Raw genomic sequence first — 14,489 nt, forward strand, 5'->3', positions numbered from 1 at the left:
TTTCTGTCTTGCAGAATTTCATAGGTGTTGGAATCCATAAAGTTAGAGAGTTTTTAGGAAATGGTTAAAAAAAAGTATGTAGGCCTTAGACTAGAGTTCTGTTAGCATTGCAGAAACAGCAGAAAAGTTTCCCATGCAAGCAGAAAAGTTTCCCAAGCAGTAGATGTGACAAATAACAATAGGCCTCTGTAGAATTAGCTTTAGGATGGCAACAAAGTTATTTAATGTATATCTTTAGAAGGTTAGCATGAATAGAACTCTGTTCTTTGTCTTCTATGAACTAGTCTTTGTTTTAACTATCATTACGTGTGTTTTATAAGATTGGATAGAATGCTTGTCAATATGTGTTTTTCTGTGTATGATCGGCTGAAATCTAGACTGAGATGATTTTATGTCTTTCTGTATTATCCCACCCTCAGCAGACATTTTGTGTAGACCAATGAGCTGTTAACATCATGTCTTGACTGTTTTGAGACTGATGTGCTGGAAATAAAAGTAAAAATCTCTTCACTGGTCTGGTTCCAACGTTGTCCATATCTGGACGTTTTGCCACAGCATAGTGAGTTCCTTTTTTAAGACGTGGGTTCCTGACACAATTAGACTTATATCTACCCTTCCCCAGCAATAATAGGCATGTGTATATATTTATAAAATAGGTAGAAGGGCTGAGTAGCCTTAATTTTTTAACTGTCCTTCCTGTCACTTCAGAGGCCATGGTTGGAACTGGAAAAGTCACTATACCCAAGCATTTTCCTTATTCACTTTTCTAACTTCCTTGTAGTAATTCTTCATGACTGTTCACCAAAACCTTACTTGAAGGAGCAAGTTTTCTGTAGCAGTCATGGAATTACACTTTAAGACTAGTGGGCATCTGACACCAATCCCATTGAAGATCATCAGCCCCTACTGGGATTAACAGCACAGTTGGCATGCCCTTGACCTTAGCAAAACCTTTGCTTATAAGAAGAGAGGGAAACTAATTTTAAGTGAAAAATATTTCTGTTAGAAGACAAAATAATATCCTGGGCACATTAGAATTCCACTTCTATGCTGCTACAAATACAATATATATGCTTTCAGCCTCTGCCAGACTAGTGGATCATCAAAATTCCACTTCTCAATCAGTTTCATCTAGACTCCTGCAGGAACACAGAGAAAGAAAGGTCTATAAAGCAAGTGAGTTATTCAAGCCAAAAACAAAAAAATCCTTTCATTTTACCTCAAACATTCTCAACTTGGGCATAATTTCCTCCAGTAGTTTAATATCTTTGGAAATCTTGGCCTTTAACTTGTCCCAGCGTCCCTGCACATCCTTGAACTCTTTCACGTAGGTGTCTTTTATATCCGAAGATGCATGCTTCTCCAAAGCCTTTGTATCTTCAGCAAGTTTATCTACCCTGGGCTTCTGGGCTTCCAGTGTCTCACAAACTGTCTATAACAAAAGGAAAAAAAGCCTCCTTCCAGTATTAGCCATAAAACAGGTACACACTTACATATAAATCCAAGTACATTAAAAGTTTTATCATGCAGATGGTCAAGAGTGATACTTGTGCAGACTCAGTGAAGAGTGATACTCCAGTTCCAGCAGTTACTGCAGCAGAGATGTCCAAACAACCTTTTAAACAGCAAAACCTTCAGCTGCTGTACTGGGGCAACAGCAGAGACTACAGAAGGGGCAGCAAAGCTTGGCCACAAAGCTCAACACACGCAGGCATCTACGCCTTCTGTGTACCGTGCCATACTGGCACTCGAGTCAACAAGGCAATGGCTGTGCCACACTGCACTCTCAGAGCAAACTGCAATGCAGACAGACCAGGGCCTCAGTATGGTCATATCCCCACAAGTTTGCTTTTTAAAAGCACATGCAAACCAGCTGAGAGTATTCTTCCAAGCTTTGTAAAGTGAAATATAATTTCTTAGTTGCAAATAAAAGCTCTGATACTCAAGTTTTGAAAACTACTTTCCCAGATGGGATACAGGGAAAGATAGATTCTGAGTACATTCACTATGACATTGCTGATATAAAGAGTTGCTTGATTTGAAAGGGCTAATTTACTAATATGAAAAATAACAGCTGAAGGTATAAGCCAAAACATAAAAAATGCTGCCACTTCATTGAACTCATCACTTTGATTACTGTGCTTCAAATTTGCTTAAGAGAATTTCACAATGAACACATGAAATTATTATTACTTTAATGGATTTAATTTTCTAGTATATACATTTAATAGGTACAAGTAGGATGTGTGCATACATATTTTGCTGTATTTTTACTGAGGAAGACTTTTTTTAAAATGTTCACGTTCTCAAATCTACTTTACATTTATCGTGGTTTCTTTTCCTGTAAAATGTAGCAATTCCTCTAAGACAGGTAGAGAAGTAGCAATGAGACTGGGAAGAGGAATGTATGTTTCAGAAAACAAGAGCATTCTGTGCAGGAGACCACAGATGAAGCATCCATCAGTGCCTGCTACAGTGCAGAGAGAGCTGAACTAACCCCAGGTCCACAAGCAGCTCCTCATATACAGTTTGTTCTCCTCTCCTGTCACATGCTAATGTTAAAGCACCTACACTAGCATAGTATGTCCTTTCAGGGTAATTAGTCTCTGAAGAAAACTGGGCAGAGGCAGGAAAAGACAAGCTTCCAAAGGCTAAATGCCATTGCAGTTCATCTAGCATATGGACCAGAAAACCTCCATCTCATTTAAACAATACAGAAGCAACACTAAAGAGAAAACCAAAGAATCAAAGCTTGTTTTAATCTCCTAGTTCAAAAAAAATACAAAGCACTAACAACTCTGTTTACTGGACTTCCAAAAATCATCGCTCTGCTAAATAGAGAAGGATATAACAACCTCTCTGCACCCAGCAACCAGAGATCCAGAGCTCCTCCAGCTCCTGCAGCCTTATTAGGCCACCACACGAGGAAAAACACATGCTTCTGAATGTGGAAGGTGGTAGAGCAGGCAGGGAGGAATTTGATTTTTTTACAAACAAACAAACATAAGGGGGGAAAATACTGGAGATGCAGAATTCTCTCCCTGGAGAGAGGTACATCCCTGCCTCAGTATCTGGTATTTGCAAAGCTGCTGTCATCTATAAATTTTTGTCTACTTTATAAGCACAGCTTCCCTTTGATAGGCAGTCTGGAGGTCAGAGAAGTACAGTTACTCTCTTCCAAACACCTGAGCAGGATGAGTTTGTTAACCAGCTGACCCTCAGACACTTTAAAGCCAGCAGACCCCTCACACCTGGGTGAATATATTTACCCAGTGCTTGGAGGGGAGGGTAGAAAGCCTGCAAACCACAGTCCGTTCAGAAGGGCAGAGGCAGGGTCAGAGGAGGTCACCCTGCCCCAGGACAAAATCAGTCCAGGCACAGGCATGACTGTGGTGTGGCTCAGGCAGGTGCAGCTCCCAGCTCCTTTTCCTTACAACTGCTCTCAGCAACAGAGGAGCAGACCTTGGATCAGAGGTCACCAACCTGATCCAACCCAGCCTCTAGAAGGGAGATGCTCTTGGAGCCCTAACAATTGTTTTACAACTCCTGAGCACAGGAGGTACATGCACATTCTTTCCTTTCTGCCTATCATTTGTTCTGCAACTCCTGAGCACAGGAAGTACATGCACACCAGAGAGTGCCCTCTGAGGTCCTTTTCCCCTGGCTGAGCAGCCCCAGCTCTCAGCCCCATCTCCTGTCACAGGCAGCATGAGAAGCTGTGAAGTCTTGCAGGCTCAGAGATAGCCAGCCCTCGCCTGGACACGTCCCTCAGCAGCCTGGTAACTCAGCAAGCCACCTACAAAAGTGGGTTCCATACCCACATCCCTGACACCCCTCTGAGCAGTGTTAGCTACCCCACTGAAAGCAAGGCAGGAGAAGAGAAGGTGACAGGAGTGGGGTAACCTCCTTCCTCAGTGCAAAGGGCAGAGTCACCTTGGCCTGCTGCAGGGCGCTCTCCACCTTGCTGGGCTCACTGAGGCCGCTGGCAATGCAGAGCTGCTTGCCCTCCAGCTCGCTCAGCGCGTCCCTCAGCTGCTGCAGGGACTCCACGTACTCCTGGCTCGGCTGCCTTTCTGTCTCTGGGACCACGCAAAAGAGAAAGGGAACAAAATACAAAGTAAGGAAATGCGCTTGAACCCAAATCATAGGAGATGTGAACAACTTTCCAAGAGCTAAAAAACTCTTCAACAGATAGCATTGTTTTTCCTCTAAAAATATTAAATATATAACATGCAAGTACATAGAATATAATAATAAGTATGCAATTACAACCTTCCAAAAATTTTACAAACTCAATCCCATTTTCATAAATTCTTTTTATACACTTAAGCACCTAGATTTGTTTGGGTAGGTGGGGTGGTAGAATCAGTAGTATTTAAATTATATATTATCATACCAAGAATAACCCATAGTATTTAAAATATATAAACCACTCAAATTTAGTATTTTGCATTTTTAAGCTTTAGACATATCTACTATTTATCTACAAATACACACACACTGATATCTGCTATATATAGAAAACAGAGTATAGCAAATATAATAGCCATACATTACATATTAAATTAAAAATACACACTATACATAGGAATTATATAAGACACAATATATAGGAATTATATAAGCTAGTATTTACAAATATGTGTGTGTGTGTGTATATAAATAACATACTAGTGTGGGCTTGTGTTTTGCTTACATTTTTACCTTTTTTAAATATATTTACCCACACAAATATATAAAAATAGAAGCTTTCAGCCTATTGCCAGAACAGAGACACCATCTAGGAAGCGTTAAAAGGGAATTAAAGTTTGGATGGAGTATCTGCTTGCCTTCTTCAACCATACCTCAAAATTTGTTCAATCCAGCCCCACGTGGAATCCCAGGCAGGAGGCAGCACCTCACTGGCATTTCAGAATGAAAACAGCCAATTGGAATAACTGCAGTAAACAGGATTTTGCCTATAAATCCTGTACTGTGTTATGCACATTCTCTGGCCCTGGATTCCTAAGCAATTTTGTTACTGCCCCACGTGAAAATTAATATAAGCCTTGTTCTGACTCAGCAGGTAGCTTTTCAACAGCTTACTGTCAGAACTGTCCTACCTTTTATAAAATGAGTCATCATTTTTGAGAGAATCAGAGTTATCCAGCTCTCTTTTCTCAGAAGGCCAGCTCAATTTAAAGAGGGGAGAGGAAAAATTAATAAGAAGCATAAAGGTACACTGCCACTAAGTGACAGAAAATCCTGAAGGAGAAGAAAATAGTTAAAGTAGTTTCTCAGTGACAAAAATATTGAGTCAATTCCCATCTAAAAAATTCCCATAGAGTTGGGACTGAGTAGGTCTCCATGGGGGAATTTCCAGAGGCTCAAAGAAGAGCCATAAGAGGAGCTGACCCTCTGTCAATCAAGGCCTGCCGAGTTCACAAATGCTTAAGTCACACCACCAGTCACATAGCTCTGGAAGTTTTTACTTTGCAGCAATTCAACTACGCTGTAAATAAACAGCTAAAACCCTGAACTGACATTTCCCTCTGTTCGTCAGCAATATACCTTCTCAGCAGGTTGTCTCATTCAAAAGACACACAAACACAAATTTAATGTGTTAGAATATATGCGGTGTTTCTACCAAGCAATAACTGGTTCAAGTAGATCAATAACACCTCAAGTGATGCGTGACACAAAAAAAAAGAATTTTTGTCACATGATATATAGTTACCAAAATACAAAATACCAATAAAATTACTCACCAGTACATGAAGTCAAAACAGCTATAAAATAATAACTAGTCACAGTAAGAATGAAAACATCCCCTTGTAATTCGAACATAGCTGACAGATACTTCATTGATACAGTTTTCTGCATGGATATAATTGAAGCATGCAGACCTGGTGCCAGACATTGTATAAATGTCCTAACAACTTAGTAATTGAGCCTATTTTTACTACATACAGAATAGAGTTTTAATGCTCTTCCATTTGGAGCGGTTAATAAAACACTTCCTCAAATTACTCTGAAACAAAAACTAAGGAAAAAAAAATGCTTACAAGTCTGTGCTGTTGCTATTCAGATGTAAAGTATTACCAGAACTACATATTCCATGCACTACATTTAAAATTCTTTAAAAACCAGCATGACTGGTTTGAATGCTCATAATGAAATCTATAATGCAACAACAACCCAAGTAGAAACTGCCTGAAAAGCAAGCCAGATTCCAAATCACTTCAAAGATGAAATTTTAAAAAGGAATTATGTATGACTAATGTGCTCAAAGCTATGAAAAAGAGTAAATTTCACATGCGCACTTTCATTTTACAAGGTTCTCCTAATAGTCTACTTTTCCTTTCTAGAATTTCATTACAGAACATTTATTTCTGTAAGTGCCAGGGAGAGACAGATTTCTGAGCTATATTATCCACCTTAAATATGTCTTGCTAAGTAGTTAAATGAGGTTTCAGGAATGTTTCATCCTTGCATAATCGTTTTAAACACCATGGAATGATAGACTCTTGAATTGTGCACAGAGGAGGCCACATCCTTCCAGGTGAATAAATTAATTTTGTCAGTTTGGCACAAAGCCTAGCATAAACACTAGAAAAACTCTACCAGAATTCAATGAGTTTTCCGTCAGCTCAAAAGAAACAAACAAAAAAAAAATCAAAACACAAGTAAGCAGGAGGCTTTATGCTAATATATGTATTTATGTTTATTTATTTACCTTTTTTCAGCTGTTGGTGACGTTCCTCTAGTTTCTGATGAGTCAATTTGAAGTGATCAAGAAAACCATTCAAGTTCTCCTGAATAAAATTTGGAGGCATGGGCTGAGAGGTGAGTGTCTTGCAGGTGGCTTTCAGATGTTCCAGCTGTGGACTCAGGCTTACAAGATGACTTAACTCCTTCTGTAAAAGAAAAACCAAAACCAAAATTCACACTTACCCTGTAAACACAAAAATTTTAGTACACTTAGATTTTAGTACACTGCAGCACAGCTCATCCACATTACTAGGGTGACAACACTAAAGTATTTCTGTGACAGATTCCAAAATCTTCCAGTCAAATCAGGTGCCCTGCCTAGCCTTAGAAACCAGGCCAAGCTCCACTGGGGCATCCTGTGCTTCTGACAGCTTCCATTCAAAATCAGCAAGTTTGGCCAAACTTACCTGACATAAGTCTTTCAGGACTGCTGAGGACTGGGATGCTGAAGAAGAAGCTTTTTTAAGCCAGTTATCCTTCTCAGTTAAAGTCTTCTCAAGCTTATTCATTTCCTTTAAATAAGCATTTATATCTTCTTGGTACTTTATCTTTCTAGCCACTTCTTCTAGATTTTGAACCACATCTTTCCACCCCGACAAAATTTTCTCCATAGCAGATTTTATATCCACTGTAGGAAGTCCTTCTACAAAGATTATACAAATTACTGTTATATTAACTGCAACACATTTTCATTAACAGGCATTTAACCTTTCCTTTCTTCAAATACAAGTGCACTTTCACTTTAATATACAAAACATTTTGATCCCAAGTTCAATATCTATAAATCTATACTTATTGGTAGCACCATTTCAGCTTTATATTGCTAGTAAAATGTAGAGTGAAATACTCTAATTTTGAGGAAAGACAGAGAGACATTTTTTTGCTGAACCACTCTAGCACAAGTAGAGTCCAAAGCTCTGGTCAGGGCAGCCAGGCAGCTTTCACAAGAGCACTTGATAACCCTGCTCCACGGATGTCCCTGTGCTCACACGTTGGCCACAGGCTTGGCACGCCAACAACACAGCAGCCACAGCCATAGGGGAAGAGTATGCACACAAAGAGCAGTCACTGCCCTTTGGGCACAGCCTGTACCTGCCCCAGGACAGAAATGGATGTTGGCACAAATGTGCCAAATGTGCCAGTGCTGTGCATTATTCCACACAGGTGCAGCTGGGCCTAGGTCTGGAAAAAGGCTGTGAGCGTGAGCTGGACAGAACATACTATCAGACCCTAACAAAACCAGGGGCTCTAGATTGGTTATTTTCTAGAGATCCCAACCTTTAAGATGACAATCAACTAGAAAGCAAATTGTTGACCTTACTCTTCACTGATACAAAGCAGCTTTTCAACAATGCATTTCTTGTTATGGTTAACACATGCTGGTTTCATACCATGACCCATTATATCACAGCTAAATGGGTTTGCAGAAGAAAGAGGAAGGGAGGATTACATTCTGCTCAGGTTTGAAAACAAACAACATCTAAAAATTTTTATAAACCAAACACCAAGTCAAATCAGTGGCTTTCAGCCACCAACTTCAGGGCAATGGCACCCACTGTAAAAAGCTTCAGCTGCAGTAAGCAAGGAGGGAGGACTGGACATTCTTAGTAAATTGGGGCATACGAGCAAAGCATTGGACTGCAAAAAAAATCTGATTGCTGAGAAATCCATTGGAATTCAGCATTTTCCAAAAGGGATGCTGGTCATTATGCAGGACAGTGACACCATCCTCTCTCCTGTCTGAATGCTACCAGTCATGACAACTTCACCAGATGTCAAGTGCACAGCATATCTAAAAGATTGCTTCTAGATGACATGAACATAGATGACATAAACATCTCATATAGAGATCTCATTCCACTGATGGAATTTTTTCAATATGAAACAAGATTTTCAGCAAGGCTTAAAGATTAAAATTCCATGGATATCAATTATAAGATCCCATGGATAAGGGTTTTATTTAGCAATCAATCATTTTCCCAATCATATAGACTTCTCTCTTGCCTTTGAGCCATAGACTGTGACTGCATCATTAAAAACACAGACATTTTTTACAAAAACAGATAAAAATATGGAAAGAGATAGACACATACATATCAAGTTTAAATTTGGCTTCAAAATTTTCACTTCTCTATAGCAGTTGTTTTAAAACTTTTACTTAAAATCAAACCACTTCCTGGAAAGCATCTAACTAGCATTGTTACTGAAAGAGAAAATTTCTTAAAATAAACCTTAAAAGACTGCAAATGAACAAATGCACATTAATGAATAATAATAATATTTTTCTAAAAGCTTTAATTAAAAAAAACGCATAACTTACTAGTAACAGAACAATGACCATGAAGGAAAGAAAATGGAGGGAGAAGAAAAGAGATCGGTATTTCAGTATTATTTCCCAGCAACTCAACTGATTAAATCACAAAATAGAAAAAACTCCAAGTTGCTTACCCTTTTCCATTTGATCCAAAAGAATGTGTCCACTTCGTTTCAGTTCATCTAACATCTGGCTTTTTTCAGGTCTTTCCTTTTCAATCACCTTTAAAGTGAATACCAAAAGAATGTAGTGGCGGCAAGGATTATTTTCCTTGACTTCCCACTTTCACCCAGTAATATCTATTTTCCCACTACTACCCAAAACACATCATTATCTTGGGTACATCACCTTCTGAGCTGCATGTTAGTTCTGCTTGTGCAGCAAACAAATGCAAAAGGAGTCACCTCTCACAAGTAGCAGGCATGTGAGAGATTAGTACTACAGCACCAGGAATAAAATATTGATTAATGGCTTGATGATCTCACAGTATGAAATAAGATATTGGGACAATAGTTAAAACAAGACATTTGTGATCAAACATTCAGCTGTAATTCTCAATGTGAACCAGCAGAGAAAAGACTTTCTTCTTAATAGCCCCTTCATTTCTACAGTTTCTACTGTGATTTCCAGTAGAAGGCACCAACAGACCTGTTCCCTAGAAGTCCAAACAGCAAGAACTATAGCACACCAGTAATCCACTTTCATAAGCTCTAGTACTTTACTCTCACAAAGATTTGGAGAGGGACATTCTCCATGACTACCAAGATTTTTAAAGGAAAAAGCTCCTCCCACAAGTTATACATATTGGTGATTATTCCTTTGTGAGTCAATCAGTAGAATACATCCACAGAGAAAAGATGAGCTCCTTGGCCACAAAACCACAGCTTCAATATCTTCTGTGATTACAACACAGTATCTCCAAAGCAAAATCTTTTTGAACCTCATGTCAAAGGTCATTACTCTGGTTTAGGCTTCCTACAGTATATTCAGAAGCATGCACTTATTTGCACAGCTGGGAAGAACAAACTCTGTCCTATCCACTTACAGTCCAGTCATTTAAAAACAGTGCTGTTCATGGGAACCTGGTGTTCATTTCAGGACCTCTTTTTTAAAGAGCTATAAACATTCTTAAAGATCTATAAATAAAATATTGTGATAGTTGTTTTGGTTTTTATTTCCAACAGTACTCCCATTCCAAACATTCCTACTGGCACCATTTTCCACAAGAGGACTATAGAGGAGCCTCTTTATAGAGATTTTTAAGTATTGTTTTTGATTTCGAAAGCAGATTCAGGTCCTGTTAAAGCTCCAGTAAGTCTTCATTAACAAAGAATGCTCAAGAACCAGAAAAAGGCAAGAATAATTCCTGACAAGGAACAGAAAATAAAATGGTTATTTCATAGCTCCCAAAAGACACTATAAAATTATCTAGTCTGTCTTGCAGGTCAGCAATACTGTACACAAGCTGTAACAATCAGGTTTTCTCCAAAATTAATAGAGCAAACAACACGTCCAAGCATTATAACAACAAACCACTTTGGACCCTGGGTGGAACAGCGTTTGAGGAGTGTCACAGCATGATTCAAGGGGTCTCTGAGCCCCCCACGGGCCTATCTCTACCAAAATTATGTAAGTGGCATCAGTCAAGGCCATTTCCAACTGTGAAACATTAAACCAAAATATGCTACTTAGTGTAAAAGATAATAATCCTGAAGACAGACACTTTTCAGACCTCCAAGGGAGACATCAGTAATTTATTTTTTAAATTTCCTGTGGATTATGCAACACCACAGGCAAAAAAATGTGTCCAGCTGGTCAGAGATTTCCATCTATGCTCAGTTCTGAACCTATGTAACTGAGGGACTTAATCCCCTCAAAGCATGCGGATCAGCTCACACCTCCAGCTGACAGCCAGCTTAGATACAGAGTAGAGTATTCACTGAAACATGTTCTATCTCCCCATTTTACCTTCAATTTTTCTTTCATGCTTGAAGTCTCTCTCATCTTCTTATATTCTTTGATGTCTGCGGCCTGAATGGCAGATTTTGATTTTGAAATCCAGTTCAAGAACTCAGTACTTTCAGCATCAAACCTAGTTTAAAAGGTCAGACAGTGGTTTGTTTTTTGGTTTCACTCTGTCTTAAAAATCAAAAGTCTTACAGTTCAGCACATTATTCAATCCCAAACCAGCAAGGCTTTACACAAAATTCATGCTCCTCATATTACTACTCACAGGAAGTAGAGACAGACTTTTAAAAGCCTACTATAATAAAAATTATACCCATAATATCAGCTTTCAGGAACAAATTGAGAATCATGGTGCAATTTATTTTACACATAGCTTCACACAAATTATAACCATATCTTTTAATATGCTACAAAACAGATCTCTCAATGGCAAGTATTTTGAAAGTAATACTAGACCTCAGGAATAAAATAAGTAAGAATTTCAGTTCTAAGTTTCAAAAGTCTGCAACGCTATTTTGTCTGAAGGAAAAGCTAACAGTGGCAGTGACAGCTGACAAAGATTTTTGCACACTTAGCAGACAAAAAATTAACTTATATCTTACTGGTTTTGTCTACAGTGCACACATCTATACTAACAACTTTCTTACCCCTATGGCTTCTAAGCTACAACCTGACACCACCAAAAAAAAGACCAAATCAACTCTCCAATTAATCAGTACTGTACAGAACTTGAGAGATGGACAGATACACTGTACAGACTACAAGTCAGGTTGAATTACAATTACATTACTTAACAAATCCTAACATGGAATAACAGCACCCCAACAAATGCAATTGTCAAAGTTTCCATGGGAAAACTGGTAAAATTCCACTAACTGGTCATTTGTTGGTTTCAAAAGAAGCAAATGGAAACACACAAAAACATCAGAAACTTTATGACCTATATTTACTACCCCTGGCTTTAATACAGTTTCAACTCTAGGAAAACAGACAGATAAATCATTTTTGCTTTCAAAACCTATAATAGATTCTACAATTCAGGAGACACAGAATGGCTGCTGACTACTTTACTGCCCTGGCACATCCAGATGCACACACCGCCCCTAGCAGAGCTCAAAAGGTCTGACCAGAGTCTTCAAGAGGGTTTGGGCAGGTTCCTTACCCCTCCAAACCTCCATTCCTCCTCCAGAAAAAAATTAATTAAAGACTCTTCTTCATTGCACAAACACACAGTTACAGTAGAGGCTGCATCAAGACTAGGGAGTATCTCTAAATGATCTGACAAAGATTTACACCAGTGATACTTCAAGGAAACATTCATTTCCTCAGCCAAGCACAAAAAGCAAAATTTTGAGGACATAGCATTTAATTTCCTAATTTATATTTAAACAATTCCTTTAGTTTTAAGTATGCTATTTAATAACAAGAATTCAACACAAGTTATGAAACACTGTTTGGCTTAAGAGGAGGGAAGGTTCCAAGAAAACTTGATAGCAGCCTTCCAGTACCTAAAGGGGAGGCTACAAGAAAAATGGAGAGGGACTCAATGGGAAGGGTATTGATAAGACAAGGAGTAACTTCTAAAGTGAAAGACAGTATATTTAGATCACGTATCAGAAAAAAATTATTCAGTATGAGCGTGGTAGGATACTGGAACAGGCTGCCCAGAGAAGCTGTGGATGCTCCATCCCTGGAAGCCTACCCGACCAGACTAGATAAGGCTCCAAACAGCCTACATTAGTGGAAGGTGTCCCTGTCCTTCCAGGGAGGTTGAAATGACATAATCTTTGAGGCCCCTTCCAGCCCAAATGATTCCATGAGTCTATATATGCAAATGAGCACCAGCCACTCCAGAAATACATGTCAAAGAAGACATCAGCATAATATTATTCTTATAACTAAATACAAGAGATGGAAAATGTTTCTGGGCATCTTTTTTTGTGCAGTTTCTCCCATTTTTCCCATATGTTTTAGGAAAATTAGAAATAAATAATAAATCAATCAAAATGCTTGACACGTTCACACCACCTCTTGAGCAAAGATGAGAAGGTGTTTTGCATAAAGTAAATATAAATCTGTCTTTTCAGCAAAGGAGCTGAGGTACAAAGGACTGAAGACTTGCTTTTATGAGAAACAAAACATCCCTGTTTTCTTTTGAAATTAATGGAAGCTACAGGTTTTCTGCTGCTCCAAAAACAAGGCTGTATATAACATTCCATTCCCATTCAAAAAATCACAGAATTGTGAGGGTTGGAAGGGATGACTGGAGATAATCTAGTCAAGCCCCCAAGCCCAACCTCACAACTGCAATTTAAGTATTGCTCACTTGCATAAAAGAAGGATCAAAAGTCAAGACAGTCTCTGTAGTATCCAATGAGCAAGGGAAAATTGCAGTGACATGTACTTACTTTTTCTTTGCTTCACTGTCCCCTGGAATTTGCCTTTTCTTTGGGAGTGGTGGTGGGGGCAATTCCTGTCTGGACTGTTTAACCACTGTCTGTTCCTTCAGTGGTGTTTCCGCAGCAGTCTTCTGTGAAACCTGTGACATTCCTATGCTTCCTACAGCTTGAGTTACCTATACAAAATAATTTAGGGTAAGGATTATGTGTCATTTTACACAAGCTGAGTTGTTTTTTCTTATTTCCTTTTATTCAGTCACAAAAGCCTGTTCATTCACTCCCACAAATGACCACATTGAGCTGTCATGAAGCACTTTTATCATATTTACGCTCCAGAGAAAAAGATCATTATTCTCATTTTACAGATGGGAACCAAGCATCAAAATTCTCAGCTCAACTAGAATTGTGCCAGTCCAAGTGAACTAAAATTAACAAAAGGAGCATTATATGTATTTTCTTTCACCATTTCTTCACAGAAAGAACAAAGGTACTTGGAGTTTATTACTAGCAATTCTACATTTTGTACTCTTACTCTATAAAACAAAGCCTAGATCTCATGAAGAGCTGATACACAGTGAATTTGACCTAAAAGCTCACTCAAGTCAATAGAAACCTCCCATGCTCTTTATCAGGTTATAAGGTAAGTCCCTGGAGACTCAACCTGTAAGTTCCAGGTATGTGCTTGGTATTTAAGGAGAGTGAAAGGACAGAGACAGGAATTGGCATTCTCTAGTGCTTTGACTAAAACACAAGATCAAATTAAAGCCACATGGCTGCAATGAGCCCCTACCCAGACTGCACAACTCATTCACTATACATTAAATGGATCATGAATTGGTGCCATGGTTTTTACCATAACAACATATTACTATCACCAGAAAAAGCACATATGAGTTATAAAGCTGTCAAATAAAACCCTCACAGAATCCAGTAGGAGTTCTGTCTAAATAAAAACATTACCAAGCACTCAAAACACTAAAATAAACATTGAACGATCTAGCTTGGCTATCATCATTACATGTCAAACAAACAACTACTCTATTTTCAACAGATGAGAA

General features: G+C 38.6%; 1 protein-coding gene across 3 annotated transcripts in view; it reads right to left on the reverse strand.

The window, feature by feature from the left end:
- The window catches only part of UTRN (utrophin), a 342,938-nt gene that overhangs the window by 237,857 nt on the left and 90,592 nt on the right, over positions 1-14,489 (reverse strand). For all 3 annotated transcript variants that reach the window (XM_059469342.1, XM_059469343.1, XM_059469341.1), the window contains 7 exons: positions 13,441-13,607; positions 11,033-11,156; positions 9,199-9,286; positions 7,158-7,393; positions 6,716-6,896; positions 3,934-4,079; positions 1,220-1,432 (listed from right to left, as the gene is read on the reverse strand). In XM_059469342.1, the coding sequence (XP_059325325.1) occupies positions 1,220-1,432; positions 3,934-4,079; positions 6,716-6,896; positions 7,158-7,393; positions 9,199-9,286; positions 11,033-11,156; positions 13,441-13,607 (1,155 nt within the window). The remainder of the gene's footprint in view (positions 1-1,219; positions 1,433-3,933; positions 4,080-6,715; positions 6,897-7,157; positions 7,394-9,198; positions 9,287-11,032; positions 11,157-13,440; positions 13,608-14,489) is intronic.

This window comes from Ammospiza nelsoni, chromosome 3 (genome assembly GCF_027579445.1).
Source record: "Ammospiza nelsoni isolate bAmmNel1 chromosome 3, bAmmNel1.pri, whole genome shotgun sequence".
Lineage (NCBI taxonomy): Eukaryota > Metazoa > Chordata > Aves > Passeriformes > Passerellidae > Ammospiza > Ammospiza nelsoni.